The sequence below is a fragment of the Zonotrichia albicollis genome, chromosome 17, assembly GCF_047830755.1.
Source record: "Zonotrichia albicollis isolate bZonAlb1 chromosome 17, bZonAlb1.hap1, whole genome shotgun sequence".
Classification (NCBI taxonomy): Eukaryota; Metazoa; Chordata; class Aves; order Passeriformes; family Passerellidae; genus Zonotrichia; species Zonotrichia albicollis.
The window spans coordinates 2,563,882-2,590,231 of NC_133835.1; the positions used below are offsets into that span (position 1 = coordinate 2,563,882).

Genomic DNA, 26,350 nt, shown 5'->3' on the forward strand with positions numbered 1-26,350 from the left:
CCAAGGTCCAGGGTGATAGAGGTGCTCACACCTTGGCCCCAGCTCTGCCTGGCATCTCACCAGTTGTATCCATTGCTTTAGGCCCTGCTGCAGTGAGGGGTCTGTGTGCCCAAGGGTAACACTTCATACTGAACATCTCATGGGATCCTCTGTGGGAAGTGAAACAGAGAGTGCTGCCTGCTAAGTGTCCATGTGGCGAGGCCTGGCATCAGGAATCAGGGCTGTTCCTGGCACTGCCCTGGGACCTTCTGTGGCTTCATGTTACAGAATCCCAGAATGGGTGAGGCTGGAAGGGACCACAGTGGGGTTTCTGGTCCCACATTCTGGGTAAAACAGAGCCATCCCACAGCACAGACCTGGAATATCTCCAGTGAAGGAGACTCCACAGATCTGTTCCAGTGAGTGGTCACTTGCAAATAAAGATCTTCCTCATGCTGAGGTGGAACTTCTTCAGCTTCTGCCCATTGCCTCTTATCCCGTCGCTGGGTCCCAGGGAGCAGAACCCGGTCCATGCTCTGAGCCCGCCCTGCAGATATTTATACACCGGCTCCTGTGCTGGCACCAGTAGCGGTGGATGCAGCGGCCGCCAGAGCCTGCTCGGGCACGGAGCTGAAGCTGCGGCAGAGGCCGCAGCAGGGGACAGGTTCTGGGGACTGACAGGTTCTGGGGACGGGCAGGTTCCGCGGACGGGGCACGTTCTGGGGACAGCTCGCGGATTCCGTGCCCTCACTGCTCGCAGAGGAGGCGGGCCCGCGGCCGGCCCGGCCCGGAGGAAGCGCCGGCCGGGCCCAGCGCCCAAGCGCAGCCCAGCCCCGCCCGCCTCACGCAAGCGGCACCGCCTCTACTTAAAGCGCGCCGGGAGCTGCCGCTGCCTCCTCCTGCCTGCCGGCCACGCAGCTCCACCATGTCGGACCGGCTGCCCTACAAAGTGGGTGAGTGCGAGCCCCGGGCCGGCTCCGCCGTGCTCGGCACCGTCCTCGGGCCGGGGCGAGGGCGGTGCGGGGAGCGCGGCCTCGGCGGCTGCGGCGCCGCGCTGGATGCGGCCGCGGGGGGGAGGACGGCGGGTCCTGCCCGCGGCGGAGCCGGGCCCGAGCCCCCTGTGCGCTGGGGGAGCCGCCGCGGGGGAAGGGGGCTCGGGGAGCGGCACCGCCGCCTTCCCACTCGCGGTTGTGCCGCTCTCCCGGCCCGGCTGCCCAGTCCCTCCCCCGCCGCTCAGAGCCCTTGGCGGGAACAGGATTAGCTCCGAAGGTGAAAGTAGTTCCCATCCTGGGACCTTTGACTCATGTGCCCTGAAGGTTTTGGCGGGTATTTCTGTAGACCTGAAACTTCACAAAGAACCCCAGTTTTTATAAAGCATTGGGTGTTCCTTGGAGGCTTCATTCAAAGAACATGTGTGTAAGGCTCAGATTCATAAATAATTTACCCTAGAGGCGCTGAACCTAAAACACTACAGGATATTTTTTAAACAGCCCTAGTAAAGCTACCAAGCCCTTAAGAGGGGTAAGATTAAATCTCCTTTTCTTGATATATTTGTTTCTGTCGTGCTTTCGTGGCCTGTTTTCAGGCAGTTTTCAGTCCCAGTGGTGTACGGGCTGTGCTCCAGTCAGCTCTAGCACGTGGAATAGCTTCAGTGGCCCCAGTCTTCGTTCGTTCTGCAGCAAAATGCAATTAGTGTATCTGTATTAAACCCAGCAGTCTGACTCGGAGTTCTGGTGCTCTAAACAATCTGTGTTCACGAGGTAGGTGACAAAGAAAGCATCTGACTGTGGTCTAAATGGAATGGTGAACTTCTGAAATCTCTCAAAGAATCTCAAACCAAGTAAGAAGGACAGTCTGTGTTGGCGGCTGCTGCTGCAGAGTTGATGCAGCTGGGCATTACCTGCTTGACCCTTGTGTTGTTAAGGCTGGGGTTGGACATCCATGATTAATGCAGTGAGCCTGTCAGAAATCTCTCTTGCTCATTTTTTGCTGGACTTTTCTGCTGTAGATACTTTTTACAAAAGTAGAAGTAGACTGGTAACTAAGATAATTACAGTCACTTAAAATAATTTTTGTGGATCTAAGGGGAAAGGACCTGCAGCTTTGCTGTGAGGAGCAGGAGCTAAGCTGGGTTCAGTTCCTGGTGCACTCTTAGGGAGCATTCTCAGTGTGGGAAGCCAGTGCCCTACAGCCAACCCCTCCCCACATGCAGGTCAGTACTGTAGAAGTCTGTCCCTGTAAGAAGTTTTGGGACTTTTGGGGAATGTCTGTAAAAAGTGCTTAAGGCTGTGGCTTACTGAATTCATGGACCTTGGGATGTATGTGCACTAGGTCACAGTGCACATATTGATTTATACCCTCTTGCACAGTAGCATGAGGGGCTGTTAGGTTTGGTCTAAACTTGTGTACCATAGCAAAGAACCAGGAAATAACTGGAATAGGGTCTGGTTTTTCTGCAACTCTGTCTCCCAGCTGTTGCTGGGTGTTCAGCTGTTGCAGCCAGTGCCTACCCACAAGTGTGTGAGCAGATACCAAGGTCTCAGCTATTCAAACTCTGACACCTGTCCTGCTTCTCTTGCAGCTGACATCAGCCTTGCAGACTGGGGTCGCAAGGCCATTGAGATTGCAGAGAATGAGATGCCGGGGCTGATGAAGATGAGGGAGATGTACTCTGCATCCAAGCCCCTAAAGGGCGCCCGCATCGCCGGCTGCCTCCACATGACTGTGCAGACAGCAGTGCTCATAGAGACCCTCATCGTGCTGGGGGCTGAGGTAACGTGGCTCTGAGCTTCTCCCTCTGCTCTTGGGTAATGATCTGCCGGGTCACTGCTCCTGCTTATGTAACACCTTATGGAATCCTGGCAAACGTCTGTGCCTTTTGGATGAGGCTGCAATCTCCATGTGGATGGATTGTCTTCTCTCCTCAAGCAAGAAGCTTGTTCCTTGCCCTCAGCACCTCTGGGGTGTGGGATGTGTGTGTTTCCTGTGGACAAGCTGCAGCTTTGCATGCCTGTTGTGCCTCTGGGCAGTGCCCACAGCTGCTCCCACGCAGCCATGCTGTGCTCGGGCTTGCAGTGCTGTGGCTGCTCATGCTGCAGCTCTAGGGACTGCCTCCAGCACAGATTAGCCTGTATTAAGAACCCCGCTCTGCCCTGGTAAAGTCAGCAAAATCTAATGAAGTTTACTGAGAGCTCGTGCTGGCTCTTCAGCTGTGCAGGAAAAGAACAGGGGTGCACTGTGGCTTCAGGGACCAAGGGCTGGGTTCTCCACTGAATTTTTTATGTGACTAGGAACCAGTTACTTTGATCCATATTAAACTCTGAGATACTTAGAAGCCATTTACTGCCTTGTGTCCCATGCCTGACTTGCTGAATGAAGTTCAGACATCACAGCTGAGTGTTTGCTGTACAGGGCATGAGGAGAGCCAGGTATCTGAGCACAATCTGCATTGCTTGTGTGCTGAGCAGGGAGCTGACTGGAATTTGGATGGATTGTCAAGTATGTAAATGATCTGAAGTTCCTTCTTCCTGCAGTTTGCCTGCCCAGAGGTGCCCTGTGTGGGATCCCTCTCTGGGAACAGTTAGGAATTGAGCAGTGTCGTGCTGATTGAAAGGTGCTGGGAGAAGGAGGAGTTTCCTCCCTAGCAGTGAAGGTGTTTCCTCAAAAAGAGGAGGAGGTAGGTATGGGTGCTGTGCCAGGTCAGCCTGGGCAGGGTACATGCTGCTGTGCAGGTGTTCCCCAGCCTGTTCAGGGCTGTCCTGTGGTTGCAAATGGTGCAGTGCTGAAGGAGAGGTTTAATGTGGAGGTACACTCCTGGCTTTGTTCCAGCCCCTCCATGTGGAACTCCTGTCCCTCCGCAGGATTTAAAAGGAAGCAGTAGCCACTGAAATTTGGGAAAGCTCCTTGCTGCTCCTGTTGGTTGTTGTATCCCAGTATGGCTGGCCTAGGAGGCAGCTGTGTGCTTAGCTAAACATTGCCAAGCTGCTTTAAGCTGAGCATAACCCCAGATCAGTGATGTATGGGATTCATCCAAGTCATTCAGGCAGGTACCTGCAGAGACTTGGTTTCTTTAAGATGTGGTTGTACCTTTAAAGATGTGTGTTGCTGTGTTAACTCCTTGTCCTGATGCCTCTGGATTAGTTTAGGCTTTGATTTGAGTTTGGATTCAGCCCTGGTTCACCTGTTCTGTCAGAAGTTTGGTGCCAGGGAGGGAGGAATGAAACTGATAAAATCTTAGCCCATGTGATGAGGATGTATCTCACTGCAGCATAGTAACCTTGGTGGCCATTTTTTGGCTGGGTTAATAAGGATAGAATAAATACTCTGTGCTTCATAATTTGTAACACAAAATAATCCTTTCCATACCCAGTGATGTAAATACCAGGGTCTGAGCCTGTCAGGTGTTCCAGTTATTCTAGGCTCTATGTCACTACCACAAGTCTGTATCAAGTCTGAAGTGTAAACAGTATATAGGTATTCTGTATACTTTTGAATGTCATGACACCCATAACCTAAAACTGCACCTCCTCACCTGGGTTTTTGCAAGTTCCCCCCATGATGTCAGCTGCTGGTATGGGGGGAGCTTGCAAAAATCCAGGTGAGGAGGTTCAGCTTTAGGTTATGGATTTTGTTTTCCTGTGCTCCTTCCAGGTGTGTTTTCATGACAAGTGTTGATAGTGTAGGCAGCTTCCTACTGCACCCTTTACTTCAAAATGTCACTCTTTGATCAGGTAGGATGAGTATCTGGAAACAGGCTGGATGGTTGTGCCTTACTGCCCTCTCAAGTTCTGTAACCAGTGAACCTGTGAATAGCTGCCAGTCAGCCCTGTGGGTAGCAGAGGGGATGTGGCTCTGGGATGTGGTGCTGTGAGCTGCAGTAGGTGTGCAGATCCTTTTCAGTGCAACTCAGCAACATGCTGTTGCTTTTCTAGGTGCCTGAGCCTAGTTATGAAATCTGAGGAAAACACTTAGCTCAGCTGGAAAAGCTTCCATGACTGGAACACAGAGTGGGAGGTGGGTGAGCATAATCTTAGAGAATGCCTGGATTGAGTGTAATGTTTCAGCTGCATTTCTGACCCTTGTGAGAGCCAGCAGGTGTGTTGCTGCATGTCCATACCCTCAGTGGACATTTGCTGCAGGGCTGTTCTGAAAATCTCACCTTTATTCACCAAAACTTCCCAAACCCACCCTGTTGGCACCCCTGAAGATCTGGAGTATGCTCTGGCTGTCTGGGAGAAGTGCTTGTGAGCAAGGAGGTGGCTGAATATATGGCACAACTAAAGCTCATTCACATTGTCTCCATGTGACATTTTCTCTTAGTCAGACACCCAGTTCTCACCTTATCTTTGTAGAGCTACTGAAAGAGGCAGGAACCTGCACTAATTTCCTTCTGCTCTTGCTCCCTTTTTAAGTCCTGTGTTTGCTAGAGAGTCCCTGATATCTCAGAACTTTGTTCAGCAAACAAAACTTGGTTGTTTTCCAGGTACAATGGTCAAGCTGCAACATTTTCTCCACTCAGGACCATGCTGCAGCTGCTATTGCAAAAGCTGGTATCCCTGGTAAGTTTTCCATGTTCTGGTTTGGCTGAGTTTGGCTGTACTGCCTGTTCCTGATAAATCAAACTGTACACATGAAGATCTTCTGACCAAGCTTGAGGATAGAAACAGCCTATCAGGAGCAGTGGTTTTTACAAACCAGGACATTTGATTCAGGCTGTGTTGCATCAGCCTGTGCCCAGGTCTCCCAGCAAAGGTTGCTGTTGGGCTCTGCTAGATCTCATTAAGATGATGGAATGGGCTGGGTGATGAAATGGAGTGGTGTGTGTAGGTGTGTGCAGCTGGATGTGTTTGGTGCTTTCTAGCAAGCTCTGTGCTAAATAGGCATTGGGAAAGGTAAGGGAACTGCCATGTGCCCTGTCACAGTGACAGGGTCAATACCCAAGATATTTTTAGGCTAGAATTAGCCCAGCTGTGTTCCTGCTGTTCCTAATATCTCTTAGGTGCTGTATTAGGACACTGCTGTCTTGTTACTCTCAGGTTCCAATAAGGAGCAATTCCTCATGGACCATAAATACCTGAAGCTGTCTGCTGTGTAACTCAGCTGAAGGAAATGTAATCCTCAGTGCTGGGAACTGAGCCCAGCTGTTGGCAGAGGCTAAATTTGGTTTCTGGCAGTCTGCTTTGGGAGGGGGTCTCTCATTTCTATTATAATTAATTATTGGCACAGGTCTTTCACTAACTGTGGCGCCTTCTGTGGCAGCAAAGTGATCCCTTCATCAGCTCCTTTGGCGCTACCAGCTTCAGGCATTGCCTCTGGTGTGGGATGTCAAGAGGGCTGCATGGGATTCTTTAGACATTGGGTTGTCTTCCTCACTGCTTTCAGCACCCAAAACTCAACTGAAGAGCCATTTACAGGTTGAGTGTTTGTCAAAGTGTGTGGCCATTGCCATTTGTATCCTTATTTTTGGCACGTGCTCTTTTTGTTAATATTGTGCCTCACGTACTGAATTTATGAGACCCTGGAGGAATGCTGGTCCTCTGGCTTCAATATGAGATCCTGACACACATTAATTCAGAATAGACAGCATGATTGGCACTTCATGGCTCAAGCAGTTTTCTGTGTAAACAGTGAAAAGATGACAATTTAGCCAAATGTTGCCCAGTATGTGTTTGAGTGGCTGAGTACCTCTGAGGGTTGAGTACAGCAGGAAGACAGTACAGATGCCTGGAAAGAAACAAATCCTAGTGGATGCAAGATGCCAGTGGTGGCAGCCTGTTGCTGGGACTGTACTGACCTAGAAATACACCCTGATTAGAGCAGATGAGGCACCTCAGCTTGGATTTTAGTGCTGGCCTAGAGAGACTAGAATTTAAACTCAGAGTTGGTAAAGAGTTTATATTCTGCTGCTTAGCTCATGCTGAAATCTGGTCCCTGTTTTCTGCTGTGCTAGAAAATGCTGTGGTTGTGTATTCATTTATCTGTATCATTGTGTCCAGTGGTTATTTCTAACGAGTGGGGTGCTGTGGATGTGAGTCTGCTTTAGTTTGCTTTGCCTTCTCCTTTTTAACATGGAAGAGGAATAAGGAGAACAATGAAGTCTCAAAATTTGACCATATTTGTGGCCTGGAACAGTGATTATTCTGAGATCTGTTTTTCAGTACAAACGTCCTTGCTGGCCTGCAGGCACAGATAATCATCTGTCTGTCAGCTGCTACTGGGAGCTGCTGATGAAATCTTCCTTTGGCTGCTTCACTACGTGCTGAGTAAGAAACTGGCTAATGGTTTGTGTTTGTTCCCATGCAGTGTTTGCCTGGAAAGGGGAGACAGATGAGGAATACTTGTGGTGCATCGAGCAGACCCTGTACTTCAAGGATGGGCAGCCCCTCAACATGATTCTGGATGATGGTGGAGACCTTACCAACCTAGTTCATACCAAATACCCACAGCTGCTGAAAGGTGACTTGTGTTTTGCTTTGGCAGGCACAGTGCTGCCTGGGAGGCTGTTTGGGTGGGGGGTGTGTAAAAAGAGGTGGGGGAAGAGGACAGGCATGTGCAAACAGGCTGTGAAAATTCCTTACAGTTCAAGACCAGAATCTCTCACTGCAGGAGCTGTTCCCACCTCTGCTCTGTAGCTGCAGTGACCTGTCCTGGCCATAGTTCACTGAGCCCATTACCTGAGAATGACCTCTAGGTAGTTCTGCTGTCATGCCAAAAGCTTCCTGGAAGAGGGCTGTGTTCTAGAACAGCTCAGTGTCTGTTTGCAATTAACAGTTTTACATTAATGCATTTCTTACCCATTGTCTTAGTGCAGTTTTGAATGAAGTCATGACCACCTGTAGCCTTCTGTGGAAAATGAACAGTTTCTATCTTAAATATTTATTCACTTTGTCAGTGAAGATGCTGATGAAGTCAAGGACTCTTGCTTTGATTTACCTTCAGTGCAAGTTGGCAAAACTGATCAGTGTAGTGTTGCTAGCATGTGTTAATGTGAAAGATTTCTGTGGAGGGAATTTGACATGAGCAGGCTGACCTGTGCCTGGTGAGTATGACAGACTCTCCTTAGCTCTGCCAGTGTCCATCAGCTGTGCTGCAGCAAGATGTGTGCCCAGGGTTGTTAAGGGACACATTTGGTCTGGGATGTGAAGGGAATTGGGTGGTGATACAGAGGAGTGTGTTGGTGCTTTTGTAGAGGGGAGGTTGCTGTAGAAGCCTGGATCAGCTCTCTGACTCATGCTCTGCTTCAGTAATAAGATAGGAAAAAATCTGAAGGTGGCAGACTGTGAATAGGGCTGTTGGTGGGGAGTCTGGGGCTTTGCTCCTCATCCATGTGCTGCTGCTGTTAGGGGCACCAGAAAGAGGGAAACTTTCTCTGTGACAAGCCTCACTTTGTCCTTCATCCTCAGCCCAGTGTCACTCATAATCCAACACTCAACACCTTTGTGTTCTTTAAACTGTGATGGAAGGTTTGCATTGGTCTTTGCTCAGCCTCTCTTCCATCAAAGGTCTGGTGCTTCCTGGGTTGCCTCTTTATGATATACATGACCTCTTTTCCCATGTTTGCTACCCAGGAATACAATTGGTCATCCCTCTCTGTCTTCCTGGTATTGTCAGAGGCCAAAGAAAGTATTTCCCATGTTCATTCTCTGTTTTGCAGGGTTGTTTCCCTACCATGAACACCTTGGTTGGTGTCCGTTTCCAGAGGTACTAGAGCTGAGCTCCTTTCACACTTTCTGCCCTCCTGTTGTCCTTCTTTATCCTCTCCAGCCCTTTTCACCTTCTTGCCAGTCTTGTGCTCCTGGTGGAGAAGGCACCAGTATAATACAGGGCAGTAGGACAATGGCTCTTGAACTGTCTCAGGTTTTGACATACATATGTAGCCTGCCTCTGATAAAAAACATCCCTATCTGGGTTTGCTTCCTACATTCGTAGAAATGACTCTTCCTCTGGGGTTTTAAAAAGTCTAGGGAGGATGCAATATCTGTCAGTGTTTCCTTTCCCAGAATGTGTGGCTGTCTGCATTGGCTGTAGTTGAAAAGCTTCTTGCAGTAGTTCAGTAAATTAAGACTGATCTCATTCTTTGTAGAGGATGACAAACCTGATCTGTTTTACTTTCTAGTCCATTGCTCCTTGGAAACAGAAAAACTTCCAGAATGGGATTCATGGAGTAGAGTCTTGATCTCCTTAATCTGAAATCTGTGCTTAGCCTTTTACTGCAAAGTCTGTTTAAATGAAGAAGTGTAGCATCCAGTTTTGGTATCTTAGAGCTAACAGAGGCTAATGTATCTTAAGGGCTTGTGGAGAGATCTGACCACTGTGGAGGTGGAATGAGAGTGACCCTGGCAGAGCATGCACAGCATGAGGATTGTGAACACAGGAGACATTTTGGCATGAGGCAGCTGAAAATGCCATTTGCCATTTAAAGGCTGGCTAAGTTTTCTGGGTTAATTTCAGAGGGAATTGTCTTCCATGCTTCAGCTGCTTCTCATTAAAATAACTTGGTCCTGGTGTGCAGCTAACAGTTGAAAGTAGTAATCCTTCAACTAGGAGATGAGTTAAATGTGTATGTGGAACTGCTCAGTAGGCTGCCTCTCTCCTGAAGTGTGCCTGCAGTTAGAGGGCAGAATGGCCTTTGTACTGTTGGCTTATTCCATTAAGCCAAATGCCCTTAATACCAAGATAAATAAAGGAAGAAAGAGGGGAAACAAGAACTGACCAATGGGGAAAGTCATCTGTGCAAAAGCCCTATGTGGGGAAGACTAAATGAGCCAGTGATTTGTGATTCCATTTGTGATTCATTGATCAGACTTGCTCAGGTGACAAATACAGGTCAGAGCATTTGACAAGGTTGTGTCAGTTTAATTCAAACTTGTCCTTGCTGCAGGCCCTTTCTCTGCTCTCCTGTCACTCAGGCATTGACCATGAGTGGTGTGGGCAGCACTTGGGGCAGCTGCAGAGTGGTTTAGAGCAGCTGTGAATGGCACCTGGGGCAGGGCTGGGGTGCCTCCAGGGAGGGGAAGCTGTTGGCATATGGGATGTGAGGTCTGCTTAGTGGAAAGACAATCTGCTAAGCTCAGGACTCACCTGGAGAGCCTTTGAAGGATGAGGAGAGTGTCTCTTATTTGCCAGAAGAGAGAGGGCAGGTTTGAACTGGAGTTTCTGCTCTGACCTACAAAAACTTTTCTTCAAGGAGGTGACTGTCCATGATCCAGGCAGTTGTTCTGGAAACTGATGATTTTGGGAGACTGTCTACAGATCCTCCACTTCACTGTGCACAGGCTGCACTCTGAACTTTAAACTCTCCTTTTTCCTCTAAGCAAGCCATAAATATGCCAAAGCCTGAATGCATTCCCTCAGCAGGTGACCATCAGGGCAGAGGGGCTGTCGAGAGCTCTGTGGGTGGATAGAAGTGGTGGGGATCAGTCAGCCTAATCACAGATTGGTTTGGGTTGGGAGGGACCTTTTAAAGGCTCTCTAGTCCAACCTGCCTGCAATGGGCAGGATGTCTTCAATTCAGGTTGCTCAGAGCCCTTTGAAGATTCCTAGGGATGGGACCTAGAGCACTTCTCAGGGCAGCCCATTTCACCCTCGTTGTTAAAAAAAAGGTATCTTATATTTAGTCTGAATCATCCTCTTTCAATTTAAAATCATTCTCCCTTGCCCTGTTGCAACAGGCCATGCTGAGCAGTATGTCCACATCTTGTAAGCCCACTTCAGGTATTAAAAAGCTGCAGAGCTCTCTGGAGCCTTCTCCAGTTAATCAGCCTTTTCCCTCCTAGTGCTGTTGGTCTCATTTCCTTCACATGCTACAGAGTGGTCTGGGGAGCAACGGGAGAGTCTCATGGCTCAGTCTCAGGCTGCACTGGGGAATCTGTCAGAGTTCTGTTGTGAAAACCATGTTGAATTGCTCTGAGTTTCCTGCCTGGGCTTGGACCAGCTCACGGCTGGATTTTTTGAAGAGTAAAGATGGATTTGGACCAGACTTGGCATCTCTGAGTGAGCAGTGCCCTGGAGCCAGGAGGACCATTGTGTCGTGGGGTGGCATCACCAGTTGGTAAAAGGAGGGTGTTGGCCTGCCCTGCTATGGGCTTGGGCAGTCTCCCCTTGAACACTGTGTGATTTTGGTCACTGCAGTGTAAGAAAAATGTTAAACTGTTAGAGAGTGTCCAAAGGAGGGACACAAGGATGGTGAAGGACCTTGAGGGGAAGCCATATGAGAAGTGGCTGAGGTGTTCAGCAATAATTTACTGGAACTATAAAATGAGGATTTTGCAACAAGATGCATCAGAAAGCAGCAAGAATGGGGCCCCCCAGGAGGGGGACAAACCAGAAGCCAAGGGGGCCCCTGTGCAAGCCATGCCCTCACTAGCAAGCTACAGTCCCTCAGGGTGCAGAGAGGAGCCATCAGCAGTCCTGGACAGGGAACCAGCTCCAGGATCCATCCAGGGTGCCCCAGAGCTGGTAAAATAGTGGCGAGACATCATGGTCAAATTTCCATCATTGGGGATCTGCAGATGCCCTGTGTTCATTTGTCCATCCCAGGGCAGCTGCTGGGACAGCACAGCCCAGGGTTCCCCATCTCGAGCTGGGGGACCAGGGATGAGCCTGGCTGCATCCCAGAGCCCAGGCAGACTCTGCAAGTTTAACCAGGACTGGAGTTTGGGGAGGGTTGATAATGCCTTGGGGAGGCAAGGAAGAAGAGAGCATGGGTTTGTCCACAGAAAAATTTACTTTAAAATAAAATGAGCACAGAGCGAAAGAAGTGCAAGAAAAAGTCCTGACAATGGCACTGCAGGAGGAAATGTTGAAACCCAGTGACACACAGTGAGGGAAGAATGGAGGCACAGTATCAAGGATTTAAATGCTGTTTAGGGTGAAAATCAAAGCTTGGGCAGGACCTTGAGGAGCACAATCCTTGCTTTGGTTCTGAGTGTCCCGGGGTGCATCAGGCTGGCTGGGGGAGGTGACAGTCCCACTCTGCTCTGCACTGGGGTGGCCCCACCTCGAGTCCTGGGGGCAAGTTTGGGCACCACAACATAAACAAGATCTAAAGCTGTTGGAGAGTCCAAAGGAGGGACAGGAGGAGGATGAAGGGCCTTGAGGAGAAGCCCGTGAGGAGCAGCTGAGGGCACTTGGTCTGTTCAGCTGGAGGAGCCTGAGGTCAGATCCCACCAGGGCTGCAGCTCCTCCCGAGGGCAGCTCTGATCTCTGCTCTGGGACAGGGATAGGGCATGGCTGGAGCTGTGCCAGGGAGGGTCAGGCTGGATACCAGGGAAAGGCTCTTCCCCAGAGGGTGCTGGCACAGCCCCGAGGCTGCCAGAGCTGCAGGAGCTGCCAGGGGTGCCCAGGGTGGGGCTGTTGGGGTGTCTGTGCAGGGCTGGGGCTGCCCTGGCTGATCCTGGGGGTCCCTCCCAGCTCAGGACATTCTGTGCGGGCCAGGCTGACAGCAGAGGGCGCTGCGGCGCCGCGGAGCGCGGCCGGGCCGGGGCCGCTGCTGAGGCCGATCCGGGCCCCCTTCGATCCCGTCCCCGCCTGCGTCCCCAGGAGCCGGGCAGGCCCAGCAAAGGTGTGCGGGCGTGTGGCTCTGAAGTGCGTCCTCTGGTGTTCCTGCTGTTGTTCGAGGGTGTTCATCTCTTCCCTGCTCTCTGCTAAGGGATTGTTTAATTTAAGCCTCTGGGGGATGCAGCCAGCACCTGGATGGGCTGATTTGCACAGCATTGACTCCAACTAAGGTGAATACTTTTACTCTTCCCACAGGAATTAGAGGTATTTCAGAAGAGACAACCACTGGTGTTCACAACCTGTACAAGATGAAGGCCAATGGGACCCTCAAAGTGCCAGCTATCAATGTGAATGACTCTGTCACCAAGGTAATACAGACAGAGCCCTTCTGCAGTGTTCTGCTCTCTGACCAGCTTGATGTTGGGATGTTGTCATTGCCATGAGAGTATTCCTTCTCTTGCTGAGCTTCTCCTGATCTGGTTCTGAACAGAGATTTCTACCATATCCTAAAAGCAAGGCCTTGATGTCATTGTAAATGCCCTGTTGTCAGTACATCAAGGATTTTTTTGTATGTGAGGACATCCATTCTTCTGCTGTTTAATAATGTGAACACACTTTTGGAGATCATGACTCCTGGGCACAGTCAGTACCTGTGGCAAGGAGCCTGTCTTCACTCTGAGTTGATTAAAGTCTCTTTAAAGGTTTCAGATACCAGCTGGAAAAGAGAGTGTGACCTCCTTGAGCTTGTGCTGGTAAAGGTTGGTTGGTTGGTCAGCCTGTGGCTGAGAGCAGGAGGGAGATATTTATCCCTTGCTTAGCTTTAGTACTTAGCTTCCAAGATAAACCCTGGTGAATTGAGAATGAAGTGGAATGGTTTTTAAAGGGTGGTGGTGTTTTTTGGCTGCAGATGAGTTATAGTGGGAATTACAGGTGTACTAAAGGTTTATGCATATTGATGTTTTTTAAATCTAGGTACTGACTTTATTTCAAGTTCCCATACAGACATTATCCTATTGGGTTGGCAGTTCTCGTGTTTGGCCTGCCTTCTCTGCAGTTTGCTGTCTCCTTTCTGCTCACTAAGATGCACCTGACACTTCATAAGTAGTGGGCTGGAGTCCAGTAATGTTGAAGGAAGTTCTTCACTTTCTTTTCACCCAGATTTGTACCACTTGCATAATAATTATTAATACTGTTTTGTGGACTTGGAAATTCAGATGTTTCTAACAAAGCCTCTTAAAAGGATTTGGAATTCTAGTGCTAAGCAAGTGCTTGTTTGCAAGTATTGTTTGGTATTTACACAGTACAAGATTTGTACTAACCACAATTACAGATCTCTGGGAAAATGTGCAACTGAGCTGACAAATTCTGCTCTCCCAGTTTGATATTTCCAGTTGCTGCCAGCTTCCTGTGCTAATATTTGGAGAGACAAGGCAGGCACAGCAGCCAACTCTGTTCTTTCCCTCTGCTACTCAAATGTGTTTTGAGTGGGGCAGATGTCTGCATCCAACACTCTGCTCTCTTACCTGCATGGGAATTCACAGACACTGGAAGGCTTTGACTGCACTTGGGGGATTTGGTGATGAGGAATCAAATCTGACTGACCATGCTCTTTTCCTCCATGCTGCACAGAAAATCTGCAGGACTAGGAAAGAGGGACACCAATTGCTACTAGCTCTAGAATTTGAAGAATTGGTAACACAAAATTTTCTGATATATTAATGGCAGCTATGTCTCTGGTAATGGTTATAGGAACTGAGTCGTGAACTTCTGGATCTGAGGTATAATTTGTTACATTTTGGCCACGAGCAGTTTATCCCATTTCTGTTCACACTTACAAGAACTGCAGGTGTTGTGGGTGTGCCTTCCACTAGACCAGATTAGTTCCTCTAGGAATTTAATCTTAGGATTGCCTGTAGCAGTCAGTGCTAAGTAAAAGCAAGGATTGGTGCCCTAAGGCTGTAGAAAGCCAGGACAGGCTTTGAGACCAGAATTTTGCTGTCAATAGAGATTTTTTACTATTGCTTCCTTGCAGTACTAAAGCACAGCACAAGAGTAGTAGCTTCTTTTAAAACTCTTGGTCTCTGTAACTCCCCAAATAATCAAATCTGTTTGTACAGCCCCTCCTCCTGGTCAAAAGAAAAGGCTCCAGAAGAAGAAGGAGCATCACAAAGATTAGCACAACAAGGTGTGTTTGAGTTTAGGAAGGTGTTCAAGGGGTGAGGTAGTATTTGATGCCTGACTTAGCTGGGCACTTTTGATTGGAGGGTCTGGCTGTCAATGTCAGTGTTGCAGTAGGAGGATGTTGTGTGATGGGGCATTAGGAGATGAAATCCAGGTGGTCCTGGTTGCAGTGACCATTATTGTGAATGGCTGCTTGCTGAATCTTTCTAAGTCTGAGCAATAATGAGTGACAGTGGGGAAGGATGTAATTGGGATCTTCTGGGGCTGCAAGAACCAGTTGCTCCTGTTTGGTGTGGGCAGCTTGCTGCTCTGCAGGCTGGATGTGTCTTGCAGAGATAAGATGATGTGCTGCTGGTGTGTTTTGCCTTCCTGTGGCACTTGGTTCAGTTCATTGTCTGATAAACAGCAGCAGGGAGCTGATGAACATCTGGTTTAGGAACTCAGACCTAGATTGGTATGAAAGACACTCAGGTTACCTCTAAGAAGTCTTTAGCAAGTCCAAGCTCTGGTCAGTAGATACAAGGTATTTATGAAATGCTTCTCACCATGTTGATGCCTATGTTTGATATAACTCCATAGACTGAAACTGGATGAATAAAAACATCTAACCAGGTTTTCTCCTTCCTGTCCCTCACGGTGGTTAAAGTATTAAATGACTCTCCTAGTACTTGCACATAAGTCCATTTTCTTTCTTTAAGGAAATGCCACTTGTGTGGCTTTCATCTGTTCTGAAACTGCTCTGTTTTCTCCCTCAGAGCAAGTTTGACAACCTTTATGGCTGCAGAGAGTCCCTCATCGATGGCATCAAGCGTGCCACAGATGTCATGATTGCTGGGAAGGTGGCAGTGGTGGCAGGATATGGGGACGTGGGCAAGGGCTGCGCCCAGGCGCTGCGGAGCTTCGGAGCCAGAGTCATCATCACGGAAATCGACCCCATCAACGCGCTCCAGGCAGCCATGGAAGGTGGGAGCTGAGCAGAGCAGCAACTGAAATAATCAGGGCAGGAGATCTTTCTCCTTTTTAATGCCTTTATTAAAAAGCAGCTCGGGTGGGAAGAACTGATGTGTTGTGCTCACGCCACTGCTGCTCCCAGGAGTGACTTGGAGGAGGAGGAGGAAGAGTGCAGCTGTGTCCGCTGGTCTGCAGGCAGAGCTGGGGCTTCCATCCTCATGAGAGCACCAGGAGATTTCAGTTTGACATTCGAGGTCCTCTTTCCAGCTGTCTTTTTAGATTAGGGTGAGGGGTAAAAAGGGTCTTAGAGGACACTGGATTCTGTTCCTCATGTCTAGACATTACTTTGATCCCTCAATTCTGTGTTGGCTCGTTGTTTTTAGTGGTTTTTGCTAGGTTTGGTGAAGAGCTTCTTCATTTGCATGCCAACTTCATTGTCCCCTCCTTTTCACCTTCTTGGGTGCCATCCTCCAGGAAGCAGCAGGGTGCCCCTCAACAAAAAGGGGAATTCCCAACCATCAGCAACAGGTAGTTAACAAAAAACTGTTAACGACAAGGTGATTACAACAACAAACAGAACTCCACCCTGGCAGCAACTGGCCCAACCCTGAACTCTGTAGCCTTTAAAAAAAATGGGCAACTTTTCTACTCATACAGCAGCTGGGGCATATGACAGGGTCTGTGTGTCAGTGGAGAGCAGTAAGTGAGAGCTGGCCAAGAAAGGTGCAGTGGATTTCAGCCCTGTCCCTGCTGAGGTACAACTGAATGCAGTTTAACTGTAGGAATTCTTTCCTTGCAGTTAGGGAGGGAGTTTGTTACTTGAGGCCTTGAAGGTGTGTTTGGAATCAAGGATTCAGAGACTGTGGTGGTGGGGGGTAGGGCTAAGGGATTGTCCTTGAGTTGTGCAGTTCTAATCTCCAGTGTGGGATAAGGCTTGACTGGAATTAAAACATTAAAAAACTCTAGGCCTTACCCTCGATAGGTTTTTTTGAAGAGCAGTGCCATGCTCTCTGTCTTTCCAGCTGAGCCCAGGGCATGTTGTGGAGCTGAGTGCCTCATGTCACTGTGCCTCTTGGTACCAGTTTATCCCATTTGTGTTCATACCTGCCAAGAACTGCGGGTGTTGTGGGGACACTTCTTTTGCAAATTTGACCCTCTGAATCCAGTCTGACTGCTGTGCCAGACTGTACCTCTGGACACTGAATGCACAGATCCACAGATTTGAAAAGGGTGAGGGATAGATGGTTTTTGTGCCATGTTGCTGTTTAGCAAGACCAGTGTCCCACTAACTTGCATCATTTCTAGGCCAGGTGTGGGCAGAAACATTTGACTCATTCTTTCTCTGTACTTTTCTACTTCTAGTATTGTGTCCCACTTGTTAATAAATGTTGGTGGTTGTGTAAAGAAGTAACTTTTTCTCTTTTCAGGTTATGAAGTTACAACCATGGAGGAGGCCTGCAAAGAGGGCAACATCTTTGTCACCACCACTGGCTGCACTGACATTGTGCAGGGCAGGTATGGCTAAGACACTTGCTTTAGTAAAAGCATACCTGTACAGTTAGATTTCTTTTCTAAAATACATTTATAACCTGTCAGCAGTGTGGTTAGGGTTAGCACACAGTCTGACTTCTGGACATCAGAATTTAGCATGAATTTAGTGAGAAATTACGTCTTTGGTCAGTTTGGTTGGGTGTTGCCACGTTGCAGTTTTTCCTGACTTATGGAATGTAATGATGGCGAAAGCTGCAGAGAGGTGGATTGACTTTTGGAGAGTGAAGGCAGCAGGGCTGAATTCTGTGTTAGGCCAGACAAATGTGAACAGAAGAGGAGGCAGGTAAAGGTTGAAAGTGGTTCCATCTGTGGGTGCATATCAGCAGCTGAAACCAGCCTGTTCTCAGTGTACTGCCCTGCAGTGTTTGGTTCTGCTTCTTAGATCTCAGTTTATAGCCCCAGCTCCACACAAACTCCTCCTTTTCTTTGCCATGATGACTGTACATGTTGTAATGGAAGATCAGATTAGGTGGGAGGAGATGTAAAACTGCTGAGAGCTTCAAAGTCATGAAGAAAATGATTTCTTCTGTGCTAGGAGAATAACTGCAGGTATTTGTTTTGACCAATCAAACAAAAGGTTATTATTTTCCATATTGGGAAAATACTTTCTCTCCAGTAAGTTTTTATATCTTTGGAAAATGTCCTTCCCTAGAAGCTTGAAAGTCTTTTCCAGTAGATTTGCCATGCCTGGAGGAGTTACCAGCCCCACATACCTTGTGAGAGTCAGTGCAGTTACTGAGCTGGGCACTTGTCAGAGCTGTGGGTTGGAGCATCTGCTGAGGGAGAAAACTGTGTGGATTAACTTTTGATACAACTTTTTTTATTTCACAGGCACTTTGAGCAGATGAAGGATGATGCCATAGTGTGTAATATTGGCCATTTTGATGTGGAAGTTGATGCCAAGTGGCTGAATGACAACGCAGTGGAGGCAGTGAATATCAAACCTCAGGTGAGGCAGCCTTTCCACAGGCTCTCCTGGAAAAAAGCCAGTAGCTACTCAGTGTATTTTTATTTTTCTAGAGAGTTTTCTCTTCAGCTTCTTTAGTGTTTCTAGCTTTGTTGGAAGCCACTGTTGCTCTGGTCAGAATGCAGATTCTGCTGACCTGGGACAAGCTGCACATGATAGTCTTGGGCTGGCATGAAAGAAATTGTTTCCAGCCAGTGCCCAAGGCCCTCAGGATGATCTCTGGAGAGAGGTGCCTGATATGGGTACATCTTCCTCCATGTGTTCCCACTTTCTTGAGAGACAGGAGCCTACCCTTAGTGTGGTTGTAGAGACAATTAATTGCATCAAGTCCATTCAGCTTTGATGTTTGGGGCATGAGCAGGGGATATGCAAATGTGCTTCCTTCAATAGCCCTGAGCTGGAAACAGTGCCATAGCTCAGCTTCCAAAAGCAAGGTAGATGAGAAATACAGAACAGGCCATTAGATACCCTGTAAAACTTAAGAGCAGAGCCCATAAATTGCCTGGTGCCTGATCTGAATCTCCTCTTGTGGAGCTGTTTGCTCAGATACTGCTCTGCAGAACAGTCATGGTCCTGAGGGAATCTCAATGGAATGACTTTTGGGATTCTGTCAAGGTTTGAAAAAATTCACACCTCTTTGTTTTTAAAGTGTGGTGTGGTTTTTTAATCTACTCTGAAATTGAGGCCTCAGGAAAGCCTACCTGGTGCTCTGCTAAAGTTGGGTTTCTCTTCCAGACTTGGTGGCTTCATTTTAGAAACCTTTGTGGGCAGAGCAGGCAGAATGTTTAACCCTTGCTCAGCTTGCATGCCTGCCATGTATTTGTGTTAAGCTATGGCTGAAGCTGCACAAGGAAAATCAGAATCTGAAAATTTCAGCTTTTCAACTGTGTGCCTTGGAGCAGAGAAACAAAATTGAACTAGATCAAAACTGTGTTGTCACAACAGCATTGAGGGAGATCCATAAAGCAAACCAGGGTTTATCTGACTTGGTGAGGGACTTCTGGTTACCTTTTGAAGGGGAAGTGCCCTTGCTAATAGCAGGATTTTGGGACAGGTTTTGTGCTTTTTAATAATACCACACCCAAACATACCTCTCAGATCTCCATCTGCCCTTCCAATTTTCATAACTCCCCTGTGGCTTGTTGGCCACCTACATCAAAGTCTTATTAAGCACCTGTGAAAGGTATGTTGGGTCATTTTGCATGGCCTTAACCAGGGCTGGAGTTACACCCTCAAGGTCTCACTGTGTTCAGGTTTGTTCTTGCCTATGGCCTTAGTAGAGCTGACTCTGCTCACAGCTGTTCTAGAGCAGCCCACAGGCACCTGCCTGCTTTCTGCTAGCTCAGGTTGTTTTAAAACTAAACCTTGAACTGATTGAAGAATACACATTGTTGAAGATTTAAGTGGGTGTTAATATGGCACCATACAAAAACTCCCTGCTCAGAGGCAGTAAATCCCTTTTAAAATACTTTGCTTTGAGAGGCCAGTCTGGCATTGATGACAGAATGTAGTAAGGTGCAATGTGGTCCCAGGTGTGAAAATTGTAACAAGTTTCTGGTTAAAAAAAAATTAAATTACCTTTTGAAAAGGATGGAATTGGGGTCAGGGTTGTCCATATGGATTAATGCTGAAGAAATCTAACTTTCTAAATACTCAGATTTTTACTAGAACCTGGCAACTTCTCTTCTGTATCCAGAACCAGAGAGGGGAACATAGTACAAGAGCATGAAAGTTTCAGTACCAGTGCTGGCCTGATTTAAGAGATGTTTAATACTTTAATAAGAAAAACATCTTACTGTGCCATTGTGACTGATGCGTGGCTTTCAGAGGATAGGTGAGGAGGAAATAGGCTTTTTACTGAAGAGCTGGCAGGTTGCTTTGGCTCTGGGTTTGCACTGCAGCCCTGCTCAGCTGTGTTTCAGTGTCAGAGACTGACCTGCAGCACAAACTCCACTTGGGAGGGCAGGGAAAGGTCAAGGTCAATGAACTTTGGCTTGTAAGTTATTCCCACATAATGGGAAGGGAAGTGCAAAGCAGCCAGAAAGTTCAGAGCCAAGTAAATTCCAGTGGGGAAAAAGAAGGAGGCATTTGTCTAAGTGTGGAGAGGAGCTTATTGCTTGGATAACTTGAATTCTGGAGCAATTTATTGAGTTTACAAATCAGCCTGTTCTGTCTGCTTGTATATGAGATGGGTTTCCACAGTGCTGACTTAAGCCTCAGCTGGTACCACTGCTATTTTGTACTTATTTTACATTAATTTTACATTTTCTATGTTCCCCTTTGCATTGAATGACTCCTGTCAGCACAGGTTGCTGAAGGTGTGGGGTTCTATGCACAATCCAGCTGTCCAGGAGCAAGTTATGTGGATATTATGTAAGGATATAAGATTTTGACACCTAAACCACTCATTTCAGACTTCAAAACTGAAATGCTACTTTAACTGCTCAACTGTCTTTCAGTAGTTCAGTCTGTAAATGCAATGTTTGTTATAAGTAACACTGTAGCTGTTCTCAGGATTTTTCATGTTTTGCTTCCCATCTGGTTCCTTCTTTTGTTACTTCCTCCCATATGGTGTTTTTGGGTGCACTGAGCACTGTCACTGCTGGTCCACAATGGAAAATTGGCATCCAAAATAACAACTGCAGCTGCTCAGGGGGGATCATTCTTATCCCACCTGCCGAGTCTTTTGGGCAGGAGGAATCAAGACTGATTTAGGGCTGCTTTTTGAGGTGGTTACTGCCTGCATGTGTTGTGCTGATACCATAATAATCTGTCATGTGAACCTGAGAAGCAGAAAATGGTGCTGTGATTGAAGCACAGCTGGGGCAGGCAGGTGGAGGCACACCCCTGCTCTGAAGGCAAAATACCTGTTATAAAAAACATGGTTTGTATTGGATGGCTCTTGGCATCTTGCTGAAGTCCTGCACAAGGATGATTTTCAGAAGACTGTTTTGTTACAATTACAGCTTCATCACATGTGGCTTTTAACTTACAGGCCAAAGCTTTAAGAACAAAATTGAAAGTTGTGTTTTACTTAATATTAAATGACTTTTAGCTTCTGAAATTTAAGTGCAGCTGTGAATAAGGACCCTTTTAGGTCTGTCACAGTTGCTCTGCTGTGCTAGCAGAAGATAAATGGTCTGAAGCATTAGGCTTTGTCAAAGTTGGTTGCTGATTTTAAGTGTTTCCAAAGTGTTTTACTCCCAAATGCTTGGTATGAAGTGAGCAATAAATACCAGTTAACACTGAATATTCTTGTGACTTATGGGCCATGCTGGTGTCTCATTATTGCTTTAATATTGTAGCCTCCTCTACGGTGAGGGCAGGGCAGAGAGGAGCTAATGAGAGGTGCAAAGGAGAAGCAGAGTTTAATTTAACATTGCAGGAGTCCAGTCTGGCCCAGGCAGTTGGGGCACATGCTGAGTGACATTATCTCCTGAGCTGTGTGGGACAGTGACGTTATCTGTCTCCTGAGTTGTGTGGGACTCTGTCTCCTTAGCCCATCTGAGCCTGGATTCTGTGTGCAGAGTCCTGCTGTCCCTGAGGTGGACTGGAGAGGATCATCCCAAGAGCAAAGCAGGGTGTACACCAGGAGCCAGGACAGCTGTTTGTTGTATTGGCCTTGCTGAGGTGGGAACAGTTCCAGGGCACCCTCAGCAGGCTGAGGGCTCCAGCTGTTACCTGTGTTAGATGCCAGAGCTCAGGACTGCTGCATGCAGAGGTGTTCCCTCTTCCCTGTCACCTTACACCAGTTGTGACCAGTGGGTGCAGATGAACTGGGATTTACTGCTAACAGCACATTCCATCACAGCTGGCTGGGACTACACTGGCATGTGGAAAAAACAGGAGTGCAGGCAGAGCTGGTTAAGGGAGTGTGGGCAGAGCTGGTGAAGTGAATTTGGAGAGCTGGTTAAGTGAATTAAGTGAATTTGGGGAGCTGGTGAAGTACGAAGCAGATGCCGAGATGTGTGTGCTGTGAAGGCCAAGGTTGCTGCAGGCTTTGCAAACACCAGGGTTGGAGGGAGGGGTGTCTGTGTTACACCTGAAGTGCTGAGGGGCAGGGAAGCCCCAGGTTTGCCCCGTGCCTGACGTGGCCCTGCTGCTCCCACAGGTGGATCGCTACACGCTGCGCAACGGGCGCCACATCATCCTGCTGGCCGAGGGCCGCCTGGTGAACCTGGGCTGTGCCATGGGCCACCCCAGCTTCGTCATGAGCAACTCCTTCACCAACCAGGTGCTGGCACAGATCGAGCTCTGGACACACAGTGACAGATATGCTGTGGGGGTGCACTTCCTGCCAAAGAAGGTGAGTGACAGCCACACAATGGTGCTGCTAAGGAGGGCAGCTTCAGGTGTGGCTTTGTTGGTGCTTGAACTCATTGAAGGTTCTGGCCTTCAGAGGATGTTTGGCTTTGGAGTGCTGGGTGTGAATGGGCTGTTCTTTTGTGTGCAGGACTGGGACTTGCCTGTCCTGTGACAGAACATCCAGGCACTTCTTGCCTTCTCTAAGGTGCTGGGAAGCCCTGTGCTGCCTCAGGGCAGTTGGAGAGCTTCTACCAACCAGCTTGCTCCTTCTACAAACCTGTCTAGCAGCAAAGGGCAGAGTTGAAGCTGGAGTGAAACTGAATCCCTTTTACTGTGGTTGATAGAGTCCTGATCCCATTTGCACCTGAGAGAGCTTATCACAATCTGGTCTTAATAACGTCACAAAAGAGTAATGACAGATTCCCTTAGATTTCCCTTTAAACTTATCTCTGTGTTCTTTGTTCTTGGGAAAAGTCTGGATTGTGTCACAGCTTGCATATTCCTTTTAGAAAACTTAACATGGTTTTAATTTTCCAAAACAAGACTGAGAATTTGAGATGGTTCATGGAAAAAGATGCTTAAATCCCACTGCTTTTGCAGCACAACCAGGTGTGAGAGTAAATGTGAAAATACTTTCCATTTGGGAAGTAGAATGTGTATGTTCAGGCTTATTAATGAGGTGTTTCCTGAAGAACTTAAGTTTACAAACTCATCAGTTATGGATCAAGCAAAGCATACCAGAAATGCAGTGCAGGAGTAGATCAGCAAACTGCCACAATTTTTGTCTTCAAAGGAACAGTCCTACTGACAGTTCTTTTGAAAATAGATCCCAGTGTTGCTGATAAAATGTGACTTCATCCTCTCACTGAATAACAATTTTTAGTAAGCATATTTGAACTGGAAATACATAGAAATGAGAAGTAATACCCAAAGCAGTTAAATATGAATTTGCCTGTTAGGGGGGAGCATATGGCAGTGATCTCCTCAGGTTCATCCACTGTGACAAAACACTTTTGACCCTCTGTGCCTCACAGAGGGCTTTATTCAAAAAATAAAGCAGTCACCTTGTCAGAACCAACAAAAGAACTTTCTGTGATAATTTTCTGGGTTAATGCCTTTCCTTGTTCTGTGCAATTGCTCTGAGGTCCAAATGTAAGACTTAACAATTACCAAGTACCTTACCCTGCAGTTCCTTTGACTGCAAGAATATTGCTTTGATTGGCCATTACAGACCTGCACACATTTCTGCAACATGTGTTCCTGGAAATCCAGGAAAACTCTTGTCTCTATGTTCTTGGCACAAATCTGTCCTGCTTAGCTTTGATTTTTAGGTGAGAATGTCTGCTTACCTTTGTCTGAATTTGTGTGTCTCTATGTCAAAGTCTTGAAGTCCCCAAGCTGAAGCAGCTGTGAAACAATTGATCCCTGCTGCTGCTTGAAAACCTCATCTGGGAATTGTCAGGAACTCTATTCCTTTTCAAGTGGGTGAAATCTGTCTTAAATTCACTGGAAATACACCTGTCAGAGCTTCACACCTCTGTCTAATCAACCCGATGAGAATACAATTTCTGACCCTCCTTTTTTTGTTTCATGACATCCTGACAGGATGTACTAGGCTTAAATACTTGTTTCTCTTCTAAACACAGACCTTCCCCTTAGGTTTTCTTTCTTTCATGGTTTGCCTGGCTCTTTGGTGGATTTCATGGTTCACTGCCACCATTTCAACCATTTCCCCTTAGATTTCAGGTTTTGCCTTGTCACCTTTGGCTGTGCTGGTTCCCCGTGGCAGGTCCACAGTGGTCACTGTGAGCAGGCTGAGCTGCAGTGAGTTACTCTCTGTGCAGATGGAGCTTTTCACCTGGCTCATGGCATGGCATGACTTCAGAGTAGTGGCTTTGTTACCCCAAGTCTTGGAGGGGGAAATCCAGGACTTGTTTTTGAATCATTTAGGCTCTGCTGGTTCACAAGCTGGCCCTTGATTGTTTTGTTGATCTACTGCCCTTCAGTTATATTGCAGCCTTTCATGTCTACTAAAGTAATATGAGGGAAATATTGCTGGTCTTCTCTGTGCTGCTGGGATTTAGACTTGCCTTGTATCTGTTTCCTCTGCAATGATTGCCTGGTTTTTGCAGGAATTACAAATGGTCAGACTTGTCCTTGATCCCTGCTTGTGCTGTCCTTTCTCCCTCTGAATATCCCCTGTGGCTGTACATCCCCCTGACACAGCAGCTTGGTCACAATCCTCCTGTTTGTTTTCTGACTCTCCTGTACCTGCTCTTGGAGCACTTAACTGCCTTCTAACATTGTACATTTTTCAGTTTCTTGAGTTTACACATCTGCTTGATACCTCAGGGATAAAGAAATTATCTCAGCCTTTCTGTGTCCTACAGCCCACCTTGGTTTTATTCTTCATTCAGACAGTGCCAGTGGATACAAGTAGTCTTGCTGAACTGGACATTCTGGAGTGAATTCCATTATTCATGTGCCCCTAAGATGGGATATCTGGAGAGGGCAGGAATTTTTTTTCCAGTGTTAGGACTCTCATAATACTGCAGGATGACAGTGTAGTATGTCCAGGTGTTTTTGTAGTGGAAACTTTATAATTTCACCAAACTGGAAATTCTTTTATCTGAAGAGTTTGATCTCTGTTCTTTGCTTGCTGGATGGATGTGAATGTGTAAATGAGATTGAAATGGGTTTGATTATATAAAATTTTGTTTCACTTAACCTGACTCCCTCAAAAACACAGGGCTCTTCCATGTGAGTGCAGGTCTGTGCTCAGACAGGTGAGGGATGTTGGCAAGAAGAAAGCTGTGTCAGGTTAAGTCCCCTTTGTTGCTGCTGTTGGTTTGCACATATTCATTCTCCCCTCTGGACTGTGACTTCATGAACTACCAGAACTCTGTTCTGATGCTCTTATCTCAATGTTTTGTTTTCCAGCTGGATGAAGCTGTGGCTGCTGCTCACCTGGACAAGCTGAGTGTGAAGCTGACGAAGCTGAGTGACAAACAGGCCAAATACCTGGGCTTGTCCAGGGATGGGCCCTTCAAGCCAGACCACTACAGATACTGAGCAGGTGGCACTGCCCAAAGACCAAAGTGCAGGGATACAACCTTCCAAAGCTCTTGTGTGTGCTGGGCTTCTGAGGACAAGCCTTTTGCCATTTTCCTCTCAGTGCTGCACAACCCCTCCCTTTACCAGGGAGCCTTCAGGGCCCTGTCAGTGGATGAGGGTCACTGACTCCTGGAATTAGAATTGGTTACTTAGCTAATGTCACAGTGAAAAGGATGCTATGCACCTTTTGTTGGTTTGTAAAGCTCCAGTGAGGGGAGCAGGACAGAAGGTGGCTGAATGAGAATGTGTATTCTTGCCACACGAGTGGCTGTCAGCTTTGAGCAGCTCACCATGGGGTGGGGAACGGTTTCTGCAGGGAGATGCTTTGGCCATGCCCTGCTCCAATCAGGTAAATCCCAGCAGGACACTGGCAGTGTCAGGCCCTCTCCCCAGCAGTGCCCTGGTAAAGTGCATATTGTGAAACTGGAGGAAATAGGGGGGATAATGGGTTGCTTGGTCTCCTTGCTGTAAAAGCAGCTCTGCCTCCTGTTCAGAGATTAGAGCTGGAGCTTTTTCCTGGGTTTACTTCATTGGTTTTGGTCAGAACCAAGACCATTTTGTGCTTCTGCCATACTAGCTTGAGGAGGGGTGAGGCAAGAGAGACTTTTAGCAGCTTTCAAGAGTGTTGGGAGCAGCTGAGGAGCCACTGAGGGGATCATTGGGTTTAGGGGCCTTGTTCAATCCTCTGCAGACACCAGCAGCACACTGATACCCCCAACTTGATTTCTCTGAGTTGTCATGTCTGCTGTATCATGTTTGTCACTGACTTCAAGTGCTTTTATTAAAGATCTGACTGTGGCCTGA

At 47.5% G+C, this 26,350-nt stretch overlaps 1 protein-coding gene across 3 annotated transcripts; it reads left to right on the forward strand.

Moving 5' to 3' along the window:
- Window positions 1–769: 769 nt before the first annotated feature.
- AHCY (adenosylhomocysteinase) lies at window positions 770–26,350 on the forward strand. 3 transcript variants are annotated; one of them, XM_074553429.1, is made up of 10 exons: window positions 770–932; window positions 2,561–2,751; window positions 5,462–5,537; window positions 7,282–7,434; window positions 12,733–12,845; window positions 15,414–15,621; window positions 17,037–17,124; window positions 17,992–18,109; window positions 22,239–22,433; window positions 25,373–26,350. In XM_074553429.1, the coding sequence occupies exons 1-10, from the start codon at window positions 905–907 to the stop codon at window positions 25,502–25,504; spliced, it is 1,302 nt and encodes a 433-aa protein (XP_074409530.1). In that variant the 5' UTR covers window positions 770–904; the 3' UTR covers window positions 25,505–26,350. The 3 variants fall into 3 exon arrangements, with proteins under 3 accessions (XP_074409530.1, XP_074409531.1, XP_074409532.1); XM_074553430.1 differs by lacking the exon at window positions 770–932 and adding an exon at window positions 1,595–1,739; XM_074553431.1 differs by lacking the exon at window positions 770–932 and adding an exon at window positions 2,169–2,191.

Excerpts from the sequence above, each read along its gene's own strand:
- AHCY (XM_074553429.1), top strand. The coding sequence starts at position 905 with ATGTCGGACCGGCTGCCCTACAAAGTGG. Across the intron at positions 7,435-12,732 it reads ATACCCACAGCTGCTGAAAG|GAATTAGAGGTATTTCAGAA; the intron begins GTGACTTGTGTT and ends CTCTTCCCACAG. Across the intron at positions 12,846-15,413 it reads TGAATGACTCTGTCACCAAG|AGCAAGTTTGACAACCTTTA; the intron begins GTAATACAGACA and ends TTTCTCCCTCAG.